Genomic DNA, 22,512 nt, shown 5'->3' on the forward strand with positions numbered 1-22,512 from the left:
ATTGGAACTGGAATTCTCATTCTGAGCTGTAAAAGTGATAGCAAGTTTGACTCTAATTTAGACCTTCTTTATAGAGCTTTTTAATCTGACTTAAAATGGATCTCCCATTGCTATCTTTTAAACATTAGTCCTTCCAACTCAACAAATCTGCTGAAGCTGCTCTACAGACAAGTTTCCAACCATTAAACAGTTCCAAGGCATAAGCGGGAGGACTGGCTTTGCCCAATGGAAATGGCACACATAAACCAGCTGTGCAACAGTATAAAAAAATCATTAGTCCCAAAGGAGTGACAGAAAGAATTTTATTGCCAGGAGTGGGTGTCTGTTCTGGTTTTACTAACACTCAGTAATGTATGCATGAAATCACATCCAGCATGGTACTTGTGTGCTGTGAAAACAATGCTGTCTGCTTCCTTCTGCTTGACAATTTATGCTGTGTATGCTAGCAACTGCATTCACATGGAAGATAAAAACCTTTAGCAGAGGTAAAAGGATTGGATGGTTTGGGCTCATTGTGTTAATCTTACAGCTTCTTTTTGTCTTGGAAAAATTGCACCGTACCTAACTACAGACCAGCAAGATCATGTAGTATAAGGAAATGCCTAACACTAATCCCTCTAATTGACTGCTGTCTCTGTTACTAAGAGTTCGTTCTCATCATAAATCATAAAAAGCTAGGGGCAAAAAAAAAAAAGCCTAAAACTCTTACCCAAATGCAAAAAATTAAAAGTTTAGTGCTGAGCACCTTCTGACCAGTTGGGTTAGGCTATCTGGTGCCAACTTAGTGGATAAAATAACAGGAAGATTTTCATCCAAGGAGACTCATGGATTGCTCATGGTTTTCTCCCGCTTCCAGAGACAATGAAGCAGCTTGGAGAAAGCCAGTCAAAATCTGAAGGGAAAGATATTTGTAACTTTGGGGATCAAAAGTCTTCTGTTAGGTATTTTGTTAGCTTTATTTATTGCTGTTATTGCAAATTGCTGCCACTCAGTTGAAGATGAAAAAAGAAAGCACATACAATTTAAAAACCCTGAACACTGCCAAATAGCAGAAAGTTTTGATCAATTTTAGCTGACAATATCAATCTGAAAATGCATGTGCAGAGTCCTGCTTCTAGGAAAGAACCCACTCTCCTAGGTGTAGTATTCACTTCATCTTCTAGCCCCAGTGCTCCAAACGGACAGGCATAGTCTAATATGTTTCTTGAAATGTTGGAATTGTATTTTGGCAAAATGAAGCATCACTAGACTCCCTGTGCAGGAACATGCCACACAAGCATAGGCAAACGATTAATTTCCTTTATAAAAAATAAATAAATAAACAGCATTAAAAAAGTTCTCTCTGCTTAAGCTCTGCATATTTCATAAACCATCTCAACTAAGCAATTTGGATTATTTATTATTTACAGATTAATGCCATTAATGAACACACGAGGCAGTGTAAAACAGCTAATGAACCTTCACCTCAAATGTTTGCAGTACACGCCCACCAAAAGCTGCAGCAGATAGAACCTCAAAACCCAATTAAAGAAAGAATAGCAAGCTGGAATGCTTGATGAAATACTCTTGTTTTCCTATTTTTTACTTTTTCATGACTGGGAAATTAAACAAATTTGGATAGAAAAGGAATGTTATTTGGTGATAGGAAAGTTAATGGAAATTACATACCTCAGAAGACAACATTATTCTGACTAAAACAAAACCTTACTTTGCCATGTCTACTTAGAGATCACATTTTTTGCATTTGCAAAAAACACAAAGTAGTATAAAACAGTATTATGGTAACCAGATGAAATTCTCTCTCCAAATAATTACAGCAGTAATGCTTTTGAATGCTCTTTTTAACAGCTTAAAATATTTAGTGACAGAGACTCTGTGGTGCCATACTCCTCACTAGATTCAGATTATATATCAAGTTTGTTCTCCTTTAAAGAAAAAAACAAACCCAAATAATTTGCTATTCATTATAACTTATGAGCAATTGGTAGAAGTTCAGCATCTTGTGTGAGAAACTGTCTTAGGAATTGCTGTCCTGTTTCCTGTTCAAAGGGTTTCCTTTTGAAGAAAATTCTGTTAAGTCTGATGGAGATATAAATCTTTGCCTGGACTTGGCACAAAAGGGTGAATTGAAGCAGTATGAGAACTAATGTGACTTTCTGTCCACTCTTCACACAAACACAGCATACACAGTCAGCAACCTTCCAAAGGTGATGTGCCAAAGTCTGCTTCCCTTTTCCAAATTGGAGGTTAAATGTGTCTGTAGGAGCTCAGCAGGAGCCAGTAGATGCTGGCACTGAAAAATACAGGCACATCTAAGCAGCAGTTTCTGGCATCTCTGCCAGGCAGGAGTCACCACTTCCCACTGAGCTCCAAAGGAGTAATTAAATGTCTCTGTAACACTATAACAGTTACCACTATGAGTGCCTACTCAGGACATGAAGGCTAAGAGATAACAATGGAAGCATCCCAGTATAATTTCTGACAGTCACCACCTGGCAGCATCTTCATCTGTGTCACCTTCACTACTGCACGTTTCATCTGGCAAATATAGTATCTCTAGAATAACCACTGACAATATCAAAGCCTCTAAAAGAGTCAGATGAGCTGCCAGATAAGGATGGTTTTGGCTACAAAGCTGATAGCTAACTGAACTCACAGAATCACAGAATGGTAGGGGTTGGAAGGGACCTCAGGAGATCATCTAGTCCAACCCCCCTGCTACAGCACGATTACACAGGAACATGTCCTGGCATTTTTTTAATGTCTCTAGAGATGGAGACTCCACAACCTCCCTGGGCAGCCTCTTCCAGTTCTCTGTTCCCCTCAGTGTAAAGGAAGTATTTTCCTATATTTAGGTTAAACTTCCTGTGTACTAGTTTGTGCCCATTGCCCCTTGCTCTGTCACTGGACACTCTGAGAAGAGTCTGGCCCCATCCTCCTGACACCTGCCCTTTAGATATTGATAAAAATTGATGAGATTCCCCCCTCAGCCTCCTTTTACGTAAGCTAAACAGGCCCAGCTCCCTCAACCTTTCCTCATAGGGCAGATGCTCCAGTCCCTTAATCATCTTAGTGGCTCTGTGCTGGACTCTTTTCAGTAGTTCCTTGTCCTTCTTGAACTGGAGAGCCCAGAACTTGACACAGTACTCCAGGTGAGGCCTCAGCAGTGCAGAGGAGAGGGGAAGATCACCTCACTTGATCTGCTGGCCACACTCTTCTTAATGCACCCCAGGATGGCACTGACCCTCTTGGCTGCAAGGGCACATTGTTGGCTCATGGTCAGCCTGTTGTCCACCATGACTCCCAGGTCTTTTTCCCCAGAGCTGCTTTACAGCAGGTCAGCCCCTAACTGGTACCGGTACATGGAGTTATTCTTCCCCAGATGGAGTACTCTACACTTGCTCTTGTTGAACTTCATTAGGTTTCTCCCCACACAGCTCTCTAACTCCTTGTAGTTTGTGTAGCAATTCATGATTCTCTGCCAAGGGCTGGAGTTAGATTTGAAAATTGTTGTTTTGATGGTTATAGAAGCCTTTTGAAAAACACCAGCTACATGCTTTCTGCTATTATTGAGAACCCAATATTTTTATTAGATGAGAGCAAGCAGAGGTACTACTGGCTCCTGTTATCCTTGTCACAAAGTCCTAGAAGTGCTCCCCACCTCCATCAGACAGCCATGAGCAGCACTAGAGAGAAAGTGCTTCAGGAGTAGCTGCAGAAACCACAGAAAAAGAGGAACTCTGGTATCTAACATCTAATAATTTCAAAACCACAAGCTCCTGAAACACAAATCACTGCCAGCTGAGAGGCTACTCAGAAGAAATATTCCTAATGTGCTGCTTCTGCTCTTATGCTGCTCTCCAAAAACCCACTTTTGGCTGGGGTCAGATACTGGGCTAAAGAGACTTTGAGTATGACTTATCATGGATGTTCTCATCATTACCAACGCAGGTATTTTGAACAATATACTCCTGTGGCTTGTACACTCAGTAGGAGATAAATTTCTTGAAAGTAATACAAATCACCTCAGTGATAACACCATTTACCTTTATGTAATTGCAATTGCAGTGGTTCCAAGCAGAATAGTTAGAAAATCTTTACAAACTCAGTAAAACAGCTGACAATGATCTGAGTTTAGAAGAAAGCTGGTGCCAGACTCAGTAACATAGTGGTGCATCTGCTGAAGTGCTTCACAAGAAGCAAAGCAAAGAGAAAGCTGCAGCTGCCTCAGAGTAAGTTTAACACAGCTTGAAGGAGCTGTGTTTTTTGGTGTGACAGAAATTATATGCTACTTAAGTATTCTTAAAATAATACGCTTCTATACTTGAAAAGGTTTGTGGTCACAGAAGTAATGAGATAGCTATGCCAGCCAACCTTCCCACCACAAATAAGACCATAGCAACAAAAATCACTGAGTCTAATGCATACTTATTCAGTAAGTAATTAAACCATCCATACCTGCAAAAGCACTTGCATGCCTCTCTAACTGCATCTACAACAAGATTTTTTCTAGGACTGGCTATGGCCAAACTGCAAGCTAAAAGCTATGATGGAAACCCACAGATGGCAACTGCCTGTATGGCAAGATAGTTTTATCTACAGGAAGAGAAGGAAATGTATTCCTCAAACTCTGTGTTATACCACTTTAGAGATTCTGTCACTACTAAAACAAAGACCATCTTTCTACTAGAAACTACCTCTATTAGTAGAGTGAAGAGTGATAGACCTCATTCTTTGGCACTAAAGTCAACTAGCACTGTCTGGCTATGCCCTTATTATCGACTGCCTTTAAGAGAGGGTGACCACATCCAGATCATCCGTCTGTCAGGAATAGTTTCTGGCTTGTGCTAACTCCCATACTATGCCTGAAAGTCATCCAGGAAAGTTTTGCTTTGTGTGGGTCAAAGGCACATCAGTGACAATGTCAGCAACTTCACAGGATGGAAGATCCATTTCCATCTCCACCATCCCCTGAGTACCATTTACTGGTACAGACATAATTTTCGAAGTTGTTTTATTACCCAAACCCTTGCATAACCAGAAATGGCAAGAAAAATTCCTACAATACTTTGTGGATTGTCTGGCATGCTTTTCTAACAAGCAGAAGCAAGCTACTTAGTTTTTATACCCTTTTTATTCTTAAGCCTTTACGATTAGTGCTAGCTAGGGGAAAGTTATATTAAGAGAGTTCCATCAAAACAATGCTGCTAACACTATTCAGATACAGGCAACAAGTTATTTCAAGACTCTTCTAAACATATGGTAGCAACATATTTCTCATAACTAAAAAGAAAAATAAGAGAAACTTCTTGGAATAACACACTGAAATCCCAATTACTTCACATTTCATGGTCAGGGTCATGCTGTTTGTTACCAACCATGCAGAAAATGTTTAAAAGGAGGTTTATTTTTTTGAGACCTCTTAGTGATAAAACAATACTGGCATATTTTACCTTTAATTCCTTTGATGGCTTCAAACAAATCTCATACCATTTCTAAAGCCAGTGGCAGAACTACCCAAAATCCCACGTGTTAAAAACCATCTGCCACAAAAGTAGGCAGCTCAGATTGTGCTCCATGGAGTGAGTGAGCAGAAGGTGAGCACCAGGCACAGCAAAGGAAAACGAACCTTTCGAGGATCGGAAGTGCTTGCTGGGCGCTGTAAAGCCTCTTGTCCCGTGCACGTTCACAGCTGCCACGCGGAACTGGTACCACCTGCTCGCTCGGATGTCAGGCAGCCGAACCCGCTCGTCCGTCGTCTGGTGGGGAAAAAGTCACGCTTACTTCATTTGTTCTGGCATGGCTAGTCGTGCTATCATCTCCCATGCAACACCGGTCAGTCAGACCAAAGGTAGGGGCACACAGTTCTTTAATAGGGACCAGTGTGGGCAGGCTGCGTGCAAGCACTGCACATGACCCTGAGCATCATTCTGCACTGCAGAGCATTTACAGCTGTGAACACAATCATATAACCACCCAATTTTACAGTGCATTGCAGGTCTCTTCTGTAAAAAAAAAAAAAGGAACCTTTAGAAAACCAGTGAAGTGCTAAATTCGCAAAATTAGTTTTCCAGTTATCACAACCTTCACCAGTGTATAGGCCCTAGCTCTTCAGGTGTTGATGCTTCAGGGAACTCATTGCCCCAGGTCACAGGACTTATTTCTCCAAATCTCAGTGCTCAGAGAAGTAGGGATCCAAAATGGCTTCATGCAATTCAGCACAGTGAGAAGCCACCTTTTCTGCTACATAAGAAACATGAAACCCTCAGGTAATGAATGTAAGCCTTCTTCAGATCTTTGGCACGTATGTCAAAAAGACACTCACAGCCTTAACTCTTCCCTGCAGACCTTTCTCAGGTCATAGGAGACGACTGAGACTGCCAGTGTCATGAGTTCAGTTTCTACCTTCCACGGGGAATGCCTTAACCACTGAAGTATAGAATAAGCATAGATGCAATCTGAACCCTGTCAGTAGAAGGTGCTTTTGCATGGTCTTATTCTAGCCCTGCTTTCCTCTATTTCTTTTTTTCCTTTTAACTTTTTAAGAGCTATCTTCTGCACTGTTTCTTATTTTTCCTAAGGTGCAAACAGCAGAACTAAGCACAGCCTCCTGGTAAACCCTGAATCACTGCCAAGTACAGTAAAAAGAAGTTTTGTAGAACTCATCAGAAACTCATCCAGTTGTTGCAGATTTCACTTTTGCAATTATCTCTCAATTATCCAGTTTTCAATTTATTTTAGGATGTCATGTTTATTGCATTTTAACTTAATTCTTTAATGAAAATAACACATGACCCTGAACCAAATGTCCTGAAAGTGTCCAAATATACTATACAATTACGACTGATAATATATCCTGATCAAATACGCATTAAAAAATGTAGTGACATCAATTTATTTTCACAAGCTCTGTTTTCTATAACCTCAAAAAATCCACCTCCCTTGTATAGGATTCAGTGGTACTTGCAATGATGCCAAGCATCTCCCAAAAAAGGCACTGTTTTTCGCTCTTTCCAGTCTGTGTAAGAAAGTAGCAGCTGCTGACCTAACTCAGACAGACAGAACCTAAGGAAGTTGCTTCAGCTCTCCAGCAATGTTGTTTTTAGAGCCCTGACCATTAAAATTTGTAGGCATTATCCTGCATTTACATTACCTGTAAAGTGAATTATCTCACCCAAGGAAGGGAAAAAAGAGCCTACCTGAACCAACTGTTACTAATATTTTAGTTTTTGGAGCACACAAATGTGCTAGTTTTTTCCAGCATGGAGGGCCATGTACTCAAGAATGTCCAGCTAAGATATGACAGTGAACTATAGTAAAATAAACGATCACTATACTAGCAGAAAAAAACCACCAAGGCTTTATTCAGGCTACCGCTGCAACTGAAATCAGGTTCAGGAACAATGTCGAATTGTAATTAATGAGTTACAACACTGTGGGTTTTTAAAAACAGATTTGCTGAATTTAGTTATAATGCAAGAGTAATCTGAATAGACTTGGCCCAAAATTCCTCAGCTAAGGAATCTTGTTCATCATTTGCATCTGCTCAGTTATTCTGTGAGGACTGATTAAAAGAAAGGATTTCAGTTGTGTCAGTCCTCCATGGCAATTATGAAATCGGAAGATCAAATAATCTGTCGATCTGTATCATCAAAATTGCTTTAACTTATGAACATGCCTTGGGCCTATTACTTCCATCATTCATTTTGTTGGCAAAGCTCTTGTTAAACTCACTGGCATAGAATATAAACCATGGCACCTCTAAGAAACCTTTACATAGAGATAATAAATCTCAAGAAAGAGAAATATTACTGAGATATCGTATACTACCTTCATGGTAAATGGGTGGGTTTTTTGCTAGTTTGTTTAAATAGTTCATGTAGTTTTCACTAGATAAGCATGTTTGGAGCTGAAATTATAATATTCAGCATCCTTTCAATATCTATCATATTAATGTAAGCCTACTGACTGGTACTACAGTAATCAATGAGCTGTTTCATTGTGTTCATTCCCTTTCCTTCACACTACCTGGATTCCTTTCTGTAGTGTAAACGTTTAATGGAAATCAGAGAGCACAGCCTCACCCTGCTGAGTTCACTGAGCTCTGCACTGTCTTTTGAAACAAGGCACAGTGATAAAAAAACCTGCAGTTCAAAGAGTGAAGGGATACCATGCAGTGTATCAGAAGAGTTGAGCTTATGTTTCCTCCAATACAGAAGAAACCTGACAGTGCTGCATCCACTCCTCTATCAAAGGACAGTGGACTTCCACCGTTCATATGAATGCAATCCCACACAAAGAGGGCACTCTCTAAGAATGCTCTAGCGAAGCAAGCCCTCTCCTGGGAGATGGAGAAAGAAACCTTTACTGTACAGGACTGGTGGATAGCTCCAGCAAGCATTTCTTGCTATCAAGAGCTGAGAAACTTTTTGTGATCCTCTAAACCAGAACTTCAGGTGTCTCGGAAAGTTTAAGTGTTAAAAAAACATTAGTTGTCCACCGAGTTTCAACAATTCCAAGGTGAAACACTAAGGTTTGTCATCATCAAGCTAGCAGTAAATACAGGTCCTTGTTTTTTTAAATAAAGTGATAAATTGAAAAGTAAACTTTGCTATTGTCTGCCAATATGTATACATATATATGTGGGTATATTTATATATATACATGCAAAAGTACTTGACATCCATTCACACAACACAGACGTGGTCTATCTGAAAATAACTGACGTGGCATCTTTGAATTAACTTAATTAGTTAAGAAACTTGGTGTAAGCACATAAGACACTGTACTTCATAGCTAACAAGTATCTTAGTTCCCACAGTTTTTGTATTAACCAAGGGAAATCAGTAAAATCATTATTTATGTCAAGTTTTACCAAAAATATGCAGTAAAAAACTAAAGTTAACAAAATCTCTCATTCCAGAAGTTAAAAATAACTAAAATAGTTTACATGTTTGCCTTCTTAAGAGTTACACAAATAACTTATCAATAGATTGAGCCTTTCTCCTTAAAAAGAAAACAAAAAAAAGACATGATGACACAATACAATATAAAGGGAATAAACCTTTTCAAAAAATTTTTTTCAACACCTAGTAAAAATTTATGTGAGACATGAGAAATTAATTGCAAATTGGGTCATGTAGAGGCAATAGGAAACAGAAAGGTTTTTTGAAAAGTAAAAACCTAAACCCGAACTTTTTGAAAACTACAAGCCCATTTCTTCTTGGATAGATAATAAAAACAGAATATTGGATTAGGAACTCCAATAAAAAAATATTAAATTATTAATTATGAAATTTCTTCTATAAAGATGCAAACAATACCTTTGCATAATTACACTACATGTGGGCATAGGCACAGAGAAATTCAGATCCTCACCCACAGCCTCTTTGATCCTTGACTGTTTTTCACATGCTGTTTAGTTTAAGTTGCAGAGTCATGAAAGACCCAGCATCATCTCCCTGGACTGATATGCCCCAGGAGTTTTCAGATGAATGGCTAAACTCTTTGCAGCCTTTGCCTATAGCAAAGGTCTGATACCCCAAAGTTTTGCAATCATACAAGAAAATAAAATTCTAGATTATTTGGACAAAAAAAATCCCAGAAGTTGTGCACCCAGTCACTTTAGTCAAACTGCATATCCATCCTTACTGTTGATATTGCTAAATAAATTCTATCACATGCAGTCACACTTAACAAAGTTGACTGTCTGGTGGGATGTCTAAAACTACAAACACTATGGAGGTACAATGCTCTATAGAGACAGAAATTCTGATTACCAGCACCCCTCAAGGGTGCCCAGTCTGTATGTCCCACAAGGTGAACTCAGGTCATAAAGCTGGTCACACATGCTGAAACTTGTCTTGAACTGACACCTCCAGAGGGGTCCATCACACAATCAACACGTGCCTCTTGTGATACAGAAAGGACAGTGAAGTTCTCAGAAATATGTCGGTAGAAGGAGGCTTTTCCTGCCACAGAGATTAACTCAGACCCTTCTGGCCACCTGTAACAGTCACCTCAGTAAAGGCATCTGCCAGGGTTCTTATCACTCTTGAACAGGAACATTTCTGAAACACTCTCTCCTGTACATCCACTGCAAGAAGGCAGAGATTTTTGTATGCATCACTACCGTGGAGCATATATAATGCATGCTTCCAGAAATGCAATGATGCCCATTTCTGGGATGAGATTCTTTGCAGTCTGGATCCACCAACCAGAAGATATGGGCTTTCACTGTCTAGCATATACACACATCATTATAGGAGTGAGGAGTAATTCAGATCAGGCTCATTTTTGCTACCTGGTATTCCTAGTAGCAAAGGCAGGAGGTTGTTTGCTGAGCATGAACAATGCAGACTGAAGACCTGCACCTCAGCTGAGAGATAATAAATAAGTCACTGCAACTTCATCAGGTTTGGAGATGCACATGTTCCCTCGGACTTTGGGCTTACACAAACAAGGTTTCATGCCAGGCTCTGCTGCAGGTGATTTTTTCTGAGCAAGACTACACAGTGACAGCCCCCTGTAGCACCACATCAAACTAAGAACTTCACTTTTGTGTTCAGTTCCACAAGGTTGACATTATTGTAATATAGCATTATCCTACACCATCTGAATTAAGAATGAACACAAATTGTCACAGAATTTAAACTCCTTATTTTATTTGGAATGGTTCTATTTATTATTTCTTTCCTTTTTTTCCTAGCTGTAATGACATTTTGCAGGTCTTTTCAAAATCAGCATTTTACTTTTCTTGTCAGCGGGAATGAGGGTGAAGCAGTTAAGATAAACGATTGGAACTCTGCCATCCAGGTGGACTGCCAGCATGTTAAAAAACAGATTGAAACTGGGAAGGAATTAAGTGAAAATTTATGCTCTGCTGGCTGCTTCTCATTAAGAAACATTTGCTCATGAATCTTCCATTTTCGGTCTGGACTGCAAGGAGTGATAAGAGCATGACATCATAGTCTTTTCTGAATTGGGAGGGTAACATCTGAAAAAAAAACAACTTACAAATACTAAAGTTTCTAGTCTTTTTTTCACTCTCTGTTTTATTAAAAAAAAAAAAAAGTCTTTTCACCAATTTTTCTTTTCTCCTTTGTAAGACCAAGCCATGTCTTGGAGACCGTGCACTTAGTCCCACTGACCTCAAAAGGACTGTCTCTTCCGTGCTTCCTTCAATGGATTTTGGCATCTAATTCTACATTTTTCAAGAGATTTGTGGTTTACAGAGACTGTGGAACCCCCATCTGAATAGATCATAAGTATGTGCTTACAAGAAAGTGTCACTCTCTGGCCTTATGAAAATCAAGCCTTCAGCTAGCTCTATAGATTTTTATCTATAAAGAGCAAACCCACAAAGTAAACTCATTTTAAAAACACAAACCTCTGAGTATTTTTTCTCCTAGGGACAAGGAAACCACTGTTTATTTCTTTACTGACATATTCACACGTATTTTTATGAAGTCATTTTCAGTACATACCAATAGCATCTGATGTTTCTATAACCGAAAAACTGGAAGCGAAAATATTGACGCTCTTTTCTCCTGAATAAGTCTAGAAAACAGTTCATTCAGTGGTGAAGTAAGGTCCTGGAAATCTGGATTGTGTTTGCAGCTCTGTCATGACCTGGGAAGAGACTCTGTGAACCAATTTCTCTGCATGAGCCTCGCTACCATTAAATGATTTAACTCTACTCTGATCTGAAAAGGACCTTAAAATCATGGATTTGAAGACAGGCATCCATATCACTTTGCAAAGAACTGACCTGTGCCACAGTTTGCCAGTTAGTAGCATCATCCTCACTTGGATGGATTCCTTGATTCCACCTCCTTTGAACAACATAGATCACAGGCTCAATGGAAATATTGAATTTTGAAGACCACTTCACCTCCAGGTCTCCAGACTGAAGTTCTGTGAATCTTAATTCTTTCCGTGGTTTCAGTGGAACACCTGTAATGGGAAAGTGCAAACAAAATTATGTGAGTAATTAACAAGATGTGATTAAACCATATGTAGATTAATCCATATGAAAAATAATTAAAAGAAAAAAAGAGATTATTTGTCACACAGAAGCAAAAAAAAGGGGGCTGGATAGGCTGATGAGCATGGGAGTTTCAGAAGCTGACATGGGGAAAATACTTTCCAAATATGCTTTAATAACCTGAATAAAGATCCCTTTGATTCCAGGCAGAATCAGCTATACCTGTTGTTCAGTGTTTTACCTGTAGTCCTTAAGCACATTTAGTTACAGAATTTCCACAGCATCACATCAATTTCACTACTTCTGTATCCTTGCCATTAGAAAGCTTTCTTACTACCTTGTTTACTCTCCTGTGCTGCATCTTAAATTTAATACTTGTTCATGGATCATGGAGAACAGATTCCTTCATCTATGGAGGAGACTTTTATGTACTGTAAGACTTATTATGTCTCTGAATGTTTTCTTCTTCAGTCTAACAACCAAAGTGCACTAAATTTTCTTTTTATATCAGTGTTTCTAGACCTCTGGTCATGCTTTCAGGTGTCTCTGGAAACTCTCCCATTGGCCCATGGCCTTCCTCCAGAGTTAAGCCTAACACTGGACACAGACTGTGTCTAAGCTCTTACCAGTGTAGACTAGAGAAGCAGGATTATTTCACACAACTTACATTAGTCTGATATACTTAAGAAAACTGTTTGCCTTTTTCATCACAGTAAGACCTTATTGACTCACGTGCAGCTGTATTGTGTGATGTGTCACTCTCTACTCATCCCTAAAAATCTAGGAAAGCTCATGCCAAGGCATCTTAAAATAGACACATTGTTTAACTGTTACATTTCAGAGACAAAAATGTCTTTCTAAAATTTTACAGTAATTTCTCATTACACAGGAACACTGAAGAACAATTATTTCTGTTGTTTCTACTGCTGGTAACATTGCCTTCTTGAAAACATCTGTAGCAGCCTGAAGTTAGAAACAACTCTTCAAATTTGGTATCTTTTGATTAATTCCACAGATCAAGTGTTGGATACATTTATTTAGACAGACTTCAGGAAGTCATGTTTGGGTGTTCAGCATTTTGTCACTTCAGGATATGTCACAAATAAAATTTCTGCACTGACATATAAACATTCTTAGCAAGTTATTGTATGCACAGAAGTTATTTTGTCATGTCAATAGGTGTCCACATAAGTCCAGCTGTATCTGTTGGTTCTATAAATTGTTTCCTATTTAGTCTGTCACAGATGACCGAGTACCAATATTTCCTTAGGCGAACAAACTCCTATATTTTTAGAGTCTTCTCCTAAATCTGATTACACAATTAGAGATGAGTAAATAAAAATGTACACTGTAGCCCTCCAAAAAACACAAAATGGACCACAGGAAAACCCAGTGCTTAAATCTGGTTATCACAGCAGTTTAAACTCTGGATATCCTTCAACAGCCAGCAGGCTTAGTCTAAGACAGCGAACATCACAGAACATGTCACTTTGGATTCCCACATTTGAAAATCCCTCTTTAATTACAATGTACAATAATCCTACAATTTGCATGTTAAGAAAACTTCCATCTGTTTTGCATTAGGGGCAGTAGGATTCAGTCGATTGGAAGTGTTTCAGCCGCGCCGGCGTGAGGCAATTGTGTGCAGATGGAGCTCAGCAGCACAAGCCCAGGGAGCACAGCTCCGCCTGCATTTCACAAATGCTTTTGTAGAACCACCACCACCAACTTCATATCCAGATGTGTAGATCCAATTCCTCTTCAATGTGCTTTTCATTATGTAAATGGTCAGCCCGTTCATCACGCTGGAACAAATTAGTTCTCTGAAGTCTGCAGTGCTGAACAGAAGAATTAAATAACTGATTGCTCCATGTGTGCCAACCAGAGCTCAGGAAAAATGTTTCTGAAAGTGTCTTTCAGATAGCACATGTATACCTGTGCCATGAAAAATAAATGCACACTGGTCCATTATAAGAAACTGTATCTTAAATGTAGCTTCCCTTGGTATTAAAGAAGTTTCCACAGAAGGGTTTTGGACTGCAGAGGATGCATTCATAGACGTAAGACAATTCTAAAACCAGTTTTTCAAAGACTCAGAGAAGTACACCTTTAAAAATGTACATTATTTTTTCAACACAAAACTATTTCTTAAGGTGTTAAAAGAGTCTTTAAAACGTGTATGACCATCTGTCTCTGGCTATTATGACATTGTCATATCATCATACCCTTTAAATGTCATTAATTTCTCTTTACAATTTACCTCATCCAGTTTGGTCTGCTGTATTGATTGCCCCCTTACAAATTTCAGACAAAATTAGTTAAATTAGTTAAACTGGTTTAGACATCATGAACTGTAAATATTTGTTAAAAAGGAGTCCTAGAAGGATCACACAAGTAGGTGTATCATCACATCTGAGAGAAGACTAACTTCTCAACAGGAGAAAGGTAATAAATAATATTTTCAGCTGACACCAGCTGAGTGTAAAAAGAGATACATGTCCTTGTCTTTACTTGGGGATGCACATGTGCAGGTTAGACAAAGCAAACCTGATCAAGCATTTGCCATCCCTTTCTCTCCTTTTCTTCTTTTCTGCATTTTTAAATTGTTTCCTTTCCAAGCACAGATATTTCCCCCATTTCTGTCTCTGAAGTAACAAATCTAACTTTAGACACCTACTGTTATTTATAACTTCATTATGTCCATTAAAAAAAAATAATTAAAAAATTAGGCCATGGAGAAGGGACATTTCTGAAGTTCTTCACTAGCTGAGATAATGTAAAGGATGTAGATGAGGCAGACATCAGTGGAGTAAAAGAAAACATTTGATAACTACACTACAGGGGAAAAAAAAAAAAGAAAAAGTGAAGACTCTGTACCTGATTAATAATATTACCAATGGAGAAGAAAAAATGCAATGATAATGGACAGTTTGAAGATTACAGCAAACGCAAGCCGATAAACAATTAGCATAACAAGTAACTGGACTCGCTATGTTGCTCCAACAACACTAGCCAATCTAACTTCAGTGCAAGTGTACTTACATTGATATTCTTCTAGTATCAGGCTTCAGTACTTAGTTCTAAAGGGGAAATCCAGTTTGCAAATCTAGCAAATCAGATGGGTATTTTATATCTGCTGTTAGAACTAATCTCCAGAGTTTAATCAACAGAAAGTATAGGAACCTCTGTAGACTCTTCTGAGATTAAATTTGAGCTCATTTTATAGCTGTGAGTGCTATCAAAATGATAAGAATAAGTACTATACTTATTAACTAGATCTTAGTCATTGCAGTTTTCCCTTCCTTAGTGACAGGAAGGTCATTTACCCCTGGGGGAAATGAATAGCAAGCCTACTCTGCTTCTATTTGTCCTTTGTTGCAGAAAGACAGGTTGAAGATGCTAATTAGATGAATTCATCAGCTGAGAAGGCAGTACAATATTGGGCTTACCCTTCCTCTACAAGACACATATGCTTTTACAAGCAAGCACCTTCTGCAGCTAGGTCATAAGACATTAGAGAAGGCTCCTTCTGTTCCTGTGTCATTAGGATGAACAGAAGTAGACTTTCCAGTGCACAGTTTTACAATGTATCGCATCCTGCCATGTCCTGCGTCCTCTCCAAAAGCATGTGTCTTGTTTCATTTGTTTGTTTGCTTGCTTGTTTTGCTCTCATTTTGCTACTTCCAGCTGTTACATTTACTGGAATGCTTTATAGTTGTGGTATGGAGCCTGATCATGTAAATCATAACTTATACAATACGAATGCCAGTTTATTCCTCTGGTCATTTGTCTCAAGAAGATGAAAGAAATTACTAAGTGATCTGTTTTAATAATTTTCGTTTTGAAAGGTGCTGTGTATAAAGGTGCATTCATTCCTTATAAAGAGGCTTCTCTGAAGTCTCTTGGAAGTAAGAGAATTTCCCTTCTGCAGCAGAAATCTGATCACAGTATTGTCTGCTGTTCCAAATACTTTGAGTATTGCCTTCATCAGTTTTATGTTTGCTCAGTCTCTATGACTTCCAGACCAAATTTTCTCTATTTATGTAAGTAAATAATGCAGTGCAATCAGAGAGGATTCAAAAGTCAAAGCACATTATTTCTGGTACATACTTGTATCACTAGGGACACTCGAAAAGATGCACCAACATTTCCATTCAACCAATACACTTAAAAATAAAATCACTGTCTCCTTGACATATTTTACTATTTTTCCATCCACAGATAGAAATAAGTCTGGATTCAGACCTAAGTCTGGAGCTTAGTTCTGAGTTCTGCTGATAAGGCTCTCCACAGAGAGCCCATCCTGTCAGAATAATAACTGATTAATATTTATTTTTTAACACTGAAATAAAGAGAATAGATTTCTAAAAAAAAACAAACAAATTTCTAACTCTGTGGAACAAGAAAGTGCCTTTTATAAATGCTCTTTGTTCTGTGCCAGAAGCATATTTTCAGAATTTTTCCATGTAGAAAGCTTTTTTTTAATTCCAACAAATTAAAAACTGGAGTTTTTCTAAGCAAATAATTTCTTAGTCTGTATTTTCTTTCCAAAGGATGTCAAGGAAAATCTTTTTCACAGAATGTCACAACTCAAATAAATTAAAAATATTTTAATAAGATCGCCTTAGATTTAAATAATGATTTAATATATATGTGGATATTATAACCTTTCACTATTTTGTTCTTAGGTAAGTAAGAACACCAATGCCAAATATACTGCATTGATTTGTCCTTTTATCTGATTATCTCACACTTCCTATTTGCTTATAAATACAAATGTTATTTGTGTTTATTAGGACTTGAGCTATTTATCATTAAATATTTTCTTGTGGCAATCTCTCCCATCTGCATCAAATTAAGTGAGATTTCACCTAAACTGGCATGTTTGTTCTGCTTAAGATGATTCATAATAGCCACATGTTTACATTCTACAGATTTCCAGACATGAGCATCACACGGGGAAAAAAAATATCAGAACCTTGAGCAACATTTTTATCTGGCTTTCCAGCCTTTCAGCCTTTACAGGGCCCTCCACTTTTTCTTCCCATCCACACAAATTCCTATTAAATTAAAGTCCGGTTTTTCTAGAAGACTTTATGATGTCCTGAAGTTATTAGCCCAGTACAAGTACATATTAATATTCTCTACCTTTGTACAGATTTTTTGGAATTTGGCACGTATGACCACATCCATTGGAACAGCATTTCTTCACTCCGGAACATTCACTATCAGTTTCACAGCTTTCAACACAGGCAGCTGCAAAACCACTGGCCTTCTCAGGTGCCGGGCAGTCCCCTTGCTTCACAGAGAGGATGTACTTAAGGAATTCACAGCTTGTTAGGCATTCATAATTCTTCTTGGGGAAAAGAGGCTAAAGGGAAAACAAAAGAACTGTATAAAATTTTCAACAGAAAAAAAAAAAAGCACAATCCAAAAAAACAAACACAAACACAACAAAAAAGTACGTTTTCCAAGACCTCCTAAAGGAAAATTCAGCTTTTCAGCTTTTGCAAGACTATCCCTGAAGATTTATATATTCAAGCCACTTCTAAAAAAGCTTTCCAAGTACAGAATGAGCAATTCCCTCAAGTAAGACCACCATCTTTAGTGGAATAAAGTTGTCTGTATTTGCCAGCTTTCCCTTGTTTTCCTCACATTGGCTGGCTACAAAGTTGCTCAATGACAGAATAAAAACATTCCCAAAACAAAGGGGAAGCAACAGTCAGACAGGCTTTTTTTTTTTTTTTGACTACCCCACATTCCTCCCTTTGTACTTCACAACACTTTACCCACAGTATCTGATGTAACGCCACTTTAGACAAATAAGTGAAATCTGGTTTCATTATACTGCTTGGCTAAGAGAAGATTTTGCAGCATCTTTATATTCTTGCCAGCATATTAGCAATTGTATAACTCTTCATGGAACTGGAACTAAATTTCTGATAAAACGATCAGCAGAAAATACAGAATGAAATAAGCCTTAAATATCTTGACTAAAGATCAAAGTAAATGCTACTTTGAGAAATCGAGTCCTAAATATACAAGAGGTTGTTTCAATGCATAGATATCTTATACCATATGTACTACTCAGAGGTTTGCAACCCTGGGGAGAACACTGTGTCACATGGGGATTTCGCCTCCTCTTTTATCAGGTGCTTTAGTTAGTTTGGTGCAAAACTAGCTAAAGTTCTTTCCTCACAGTGATTGGTGAAACTGTAGATGAGCAAGCCATGGAACTGGGGTTACCTACAGCCTGCCTTTCTATCTCAGAGCAACCAAAAACCTTCCATCACGGCAAAGCTGACTTACAGATTCCTGAGCCCACACAGGAGTTATAACCCACTCTCCGTCCAACTATTCATGTAACTTCTGAAACTTCCTTTCTTATTAAAACATTTTACTTTCTTATTTTTACTGCTCTTACACTTCTGGCAAAATGTGAAAGACTCTTTGCTATTCAGGAAGCCCAGTTGTTTCACACACTATGCATCAGTTTATTTTCCAAAGTTACTGTGGTCCAAGAATGTGACACTAGGTTACCTCTCCCACCTTGGCCTACAGAACAGTTTTGAATTTTTGAATCAAGCTTTTAAACATGCATTTGGGTGTTATGGCTTAACTACCTTAAAGGCTGCCAAAACAAGCAGTGCTTATATCTCCTACTAACTCCAGTGATCCTTGGACATGCTGTTCCCTCCATTAGAATGCACCTGATCACATGGTTAGCCAATTAAGAAGCTAAACTATCAGGAAACCGAATTTATGGGGAAAAGTGAGTCAGATAAACTGTCTCCTTCTCTTCTTCATACATAGAGGTCCTTTAAGATTGGTACATCCATTCAGCAGATAAGAAGTAACATACCAAGAAGGGACCTTGAGAACACAAAGCTAATTTGGTGCTTCCAGGTATTTTACAAAATGCAAAAAGATTGAAAACACTTTCAAAGGAAAACAGCCTCATTTCTTTCAATTCAACAATGTCTATGGAGCATGCATGAGTCCAAAAGAAAGGAAAGTGATCCTGTGCTTTTGTGTGCCAAGCCCACGTGTGCATGTGCTTGTGTGTGAGGCTAATTTAAAATCCTAAAACATCACAAATTTGCAGCTACTTAATTAAAAACTTTATAGCTCCCTGAGGCATAATACATCCTCAAGGCTTCTCCTCCTCACCCTATTTCACAGCTCATTTTTCAGTTAGCTGCTAAATGTGCTGCTCTTCATTACGGGCCTTTGAAGTTCTAAATTTAGCTTCCACCACAAAATTCTAATCAAAGAGAGATGCTCACTGTTTTTAACAACAATAGAATAGTGTTCTACAAGTGTTTTCCTTTTAAACCAATTTTATACCTATTTTCACCCATATCTGGAAACATACAATCTGAGTCAGAAGTGAAACATGAGAATGACAAAAGGTAGATCCATCCTCAAGTTTTGTATATGAGGAAGCAGTAATCAATCTGGGTTTAAAATCTCCTATAAGGATTGGTTTTAATGAGAAATATTTACTTCTTTTTCTAATGTAACCACGTAAATCAGTAATCCCATAATCCCTATTTATACAGTCAGATCTTTTTTTTAATTAAAATTACAGCTTTTGCTATTCATCTTCATGATGCTTAAAATAATTTAAACATGAAACATGCTCTTGTACCAGAAAACCTGTGTCCACAGTGATGAGGAAGGAGGAACTTCAGTGTATCACTAAGATAATAATGTCAGTTATTGTTGCTTCTATTTTTTTCTAGTAAAAGTTGAAAATCTTCATAAAAGTGAACTTCCATAGATTTGAATAAAGGTGTATCTTTATACTGTTTTAGTTATTATAATGCAGCTTTCTATTAAGATGATCTTTCCATTTTGTACTAAAAAAAAAAATAGACTGTAACAGCAGAGTGACATTTTAAATCCAATAAAATCACCTCCTTTTTTTGTACTAGTTTATGTGATCTAGATTTTCTTATTCACAAGGTTATTCTGAAATATGATTCAGAAACAGTCCTTCAAAGACTACCTCCTGAATAATTACGTATTTTGACAGTAGTCATCTGAACTAAGATTCCACAATCCAATTACTCGTGGAGAGATATGCTTTTAGAAATCAGATTGACTTTCCAAGCACAAGGCTTTTCACACAATGACACTTTATCTTTTAAACACAGATATTATTTCTTAAACGTGTTCAGAAAAGACAGAAGTATATGTGGTACAAACAGCAATTTACAGGATGGAAGCTACGTAACTGTGGTTGGATCAAGTCTTTAAAACTTTAAGTTGATATACATAATTTGGTCAGGATAAAACTTAATATAGCTAAATTGCCATATGAGTATCCATTCAAACGAAGGTGAATACTGTAAAAATCCCATGTTTGTTGCCTGTTTCCTTGAAGCTAATAATTTAAATGAAAGAGACAGCTGGAACAAAGTGAGAAATCGTGCCCTTAGGCTGACGTACCTCACAGAAGCTTTGGCAATGGTTTTTCTTGAGATCCCAGGACTCTTTGCAGGGCTCCAGGCACTAGGAAGAATCAAGAGGCACAGAAGTGTCAGGAAGAGAAAGAAATAAACAACCACAAATAACCCCATTTTTTTCTCCAGTTGTTTGTTTGGCCCATAGGAAGTTAATAGGCTTCAGAAATCCACTTCTCCTGAGGATAAGATTGTGTCATTGAGTCATGGTGTCAGACTAAGGTCATGCCAAGCCATGGTTAGATTAGAAGAAAAATTGTCAGTATTTCTTCCTGTACAAGGCAATTGCCTCACTTGTTTATACGCCATCCTATTTTCTGCCTTATTGAACCTAGGGCTAATACCATTTTAACATCATGTCACTGGATCACAGAGGCAATGTCAAAAGCACTGCTCTAAACTACAGAAAGTTAAGTCTTCTCCTCACTGATCAGCCTAAAGATTAGATGAACTCCTTGCCTTCTCAAGCAAGAAACTATTTCATCAAGCTATAGAATTAACTCAGCAGAGGTTTTGCCACTATTCCTGTATAAAACCACAATGTTCACTGGTCTGTTAGTAAAACCACTTTATTTCAAGTACCATATTATCATTTCTTCACCTTTAGCCTCTACTGCAATGAGAGTTGACATTCAAATGTTGAAAACCACATTCAAACTTCACACCACAGCATAAAGAAAAAATCACACTATTAAAAGTATTTACTGCAGCTGAAACATCACATTCTAAAACCTTCTCTCTTTGTTAGACAAATCTTGGGAAATACTGGCATTGCTGGGAGTTAGTAACACCTACTCTTTCCAGTAATAGTGGCAAGTTACCTCTTGCAACAAAAAGAAAGGCCTTTGACATGAAATTCACTATTTATATAATTTGTTTCTCTTATACATAGCATTAGATTGAATTCATATGCATTTATGCTATGCAGAAACAAGTGTGACATTGGCTGTATCTCAAAAGCTGACCAACTGTATCCTTATTGTGCTAAAAAAAGTAGTGCTTTTAAGGTTAAGCATTTTTCTTACTAGCAACTAAGTCTGAAAAATACAGTAAGCCCATTAGTCACAGTGGTTACATATTTCAGAAATTAAAAATACCATTCAAACTATTTTGTAAGTATATTTTGGCATTTTAGACCATATTTATAGCTCTTCAAAATTCACATGTGCTGTATATATGCTAAGAATACTTAGAAGAATACATTATAAAGTGTCACTGAAGCCAATAAGTTTAATTAATTAGAGTGTTGATCCTGCTGTAGTCTACTTACTGCACATTTGAGGACAACTCCACCATCATGCCAATTTTACAACTCTCCTGATGGATTTAGCCCCAGATTACAGAGATATAAATGGTAAAAAGACACAGCAGTCAACATTTTGCCACACCGAGGTTTGGTCGGTGATCCCGAAGGCTGTCAGGATTTCTGTATCCTTGCCTTCTCCCAGCTCTTCTTTCACTGCTGCACAGCCACAGACAGTAGACCTACACCAGCAGATCCACAACCATGAGATGATGACTAGGACCCAGTTGATGCTGACTATATTGCTGGAGCACATTCATTACAGGCTTTAAATAAAAAAACATTGGCATTCCTAGAAGGAAACACTAAGATGATGTACGCTTCAGAGGGTTTGTTCAAGGCATTTGTACCAGGATATCTTTACCTGCAATGTAAGTAGGCTCCAGCACTGATTCCTTGCCTGGCTGCCAGTCTGTCCCAGTAATCACTCAGGACAGCCCAGGCTACCAGCACCACCTGCCACCAGCAAAGGCAGAAACAATGGGCATTTCTACTCAGACACTGAAAGATGAAAAAAATGATCCAGGACTGAGCAGTACCCTGCAGTTTGACTGCTCTCAGAATACTCCAAGGAAAAGAGATGGTGTAATGAGCCATAAGGCCTCCATCATAAGTTCTAGTCAGAGAATACACCCTTACCTATACATAAACAAAGAAATTCTTCCTGCTGCATGAAGAGCCCTCAGAGTATTTGGCTTAGCCTAGCACCATGGGCTGCTGCAGAAGACGATTGCCTAGATTTATAGGTTGGAGAA

At 38.1% G+C, this 22,512-nt stretch overlaps 1 protein-coding gene across 1 annotated transcript in view; it reads right to left on the reverse strand.

The window, feature by feature from the left end:
* KAL1 (Kallmann syndrome 1 sequence) overlaps positions 1-22,512 on the reverse strand; it is a 127,512-nt gene that overhangs the window by 38,415 nt on the left and 66,585 nt on the right. Inside the window, exons 4-7 of the mRNA XM_010004655.1 lie at positions 20,441-20,503; positions 17,135-17,357; positions 11,771-11,955; positions 5,630-5,759 (exon numbers count right to left, since the gene is read on the reverse strand). Coding sequence (XP_010002957.1) covers positions 5,630-5,759; positions 11,771-11,955; positions 17,135-17,357; positions 20,441-20,503 — 601 coding nt within the window. The remainder of the gene's footprint in view (positions 1-5,629; positions 5,760-11,770; positions 11,956-17,134; positions 17,358-20,440; positions 20,504-22,512) is intronic.

The sequence above is a fragment of the Chaetura pelagica genome, unplaced genomic scaffold, assembly GCF_000747805.2.
Source record: "Chaetura pelagica isolate M959 unplaced genomic scaffold, ChaPel_1.0 scaffold178, whole genome shotgun sequence".
NCBI classification, from domain to species: domain Eukaryota; kingdom Metazoa; phylum Chordata; class Aves; order Apodiformes; family Apodidae; genus Chaetura; species Chaetura pelagica.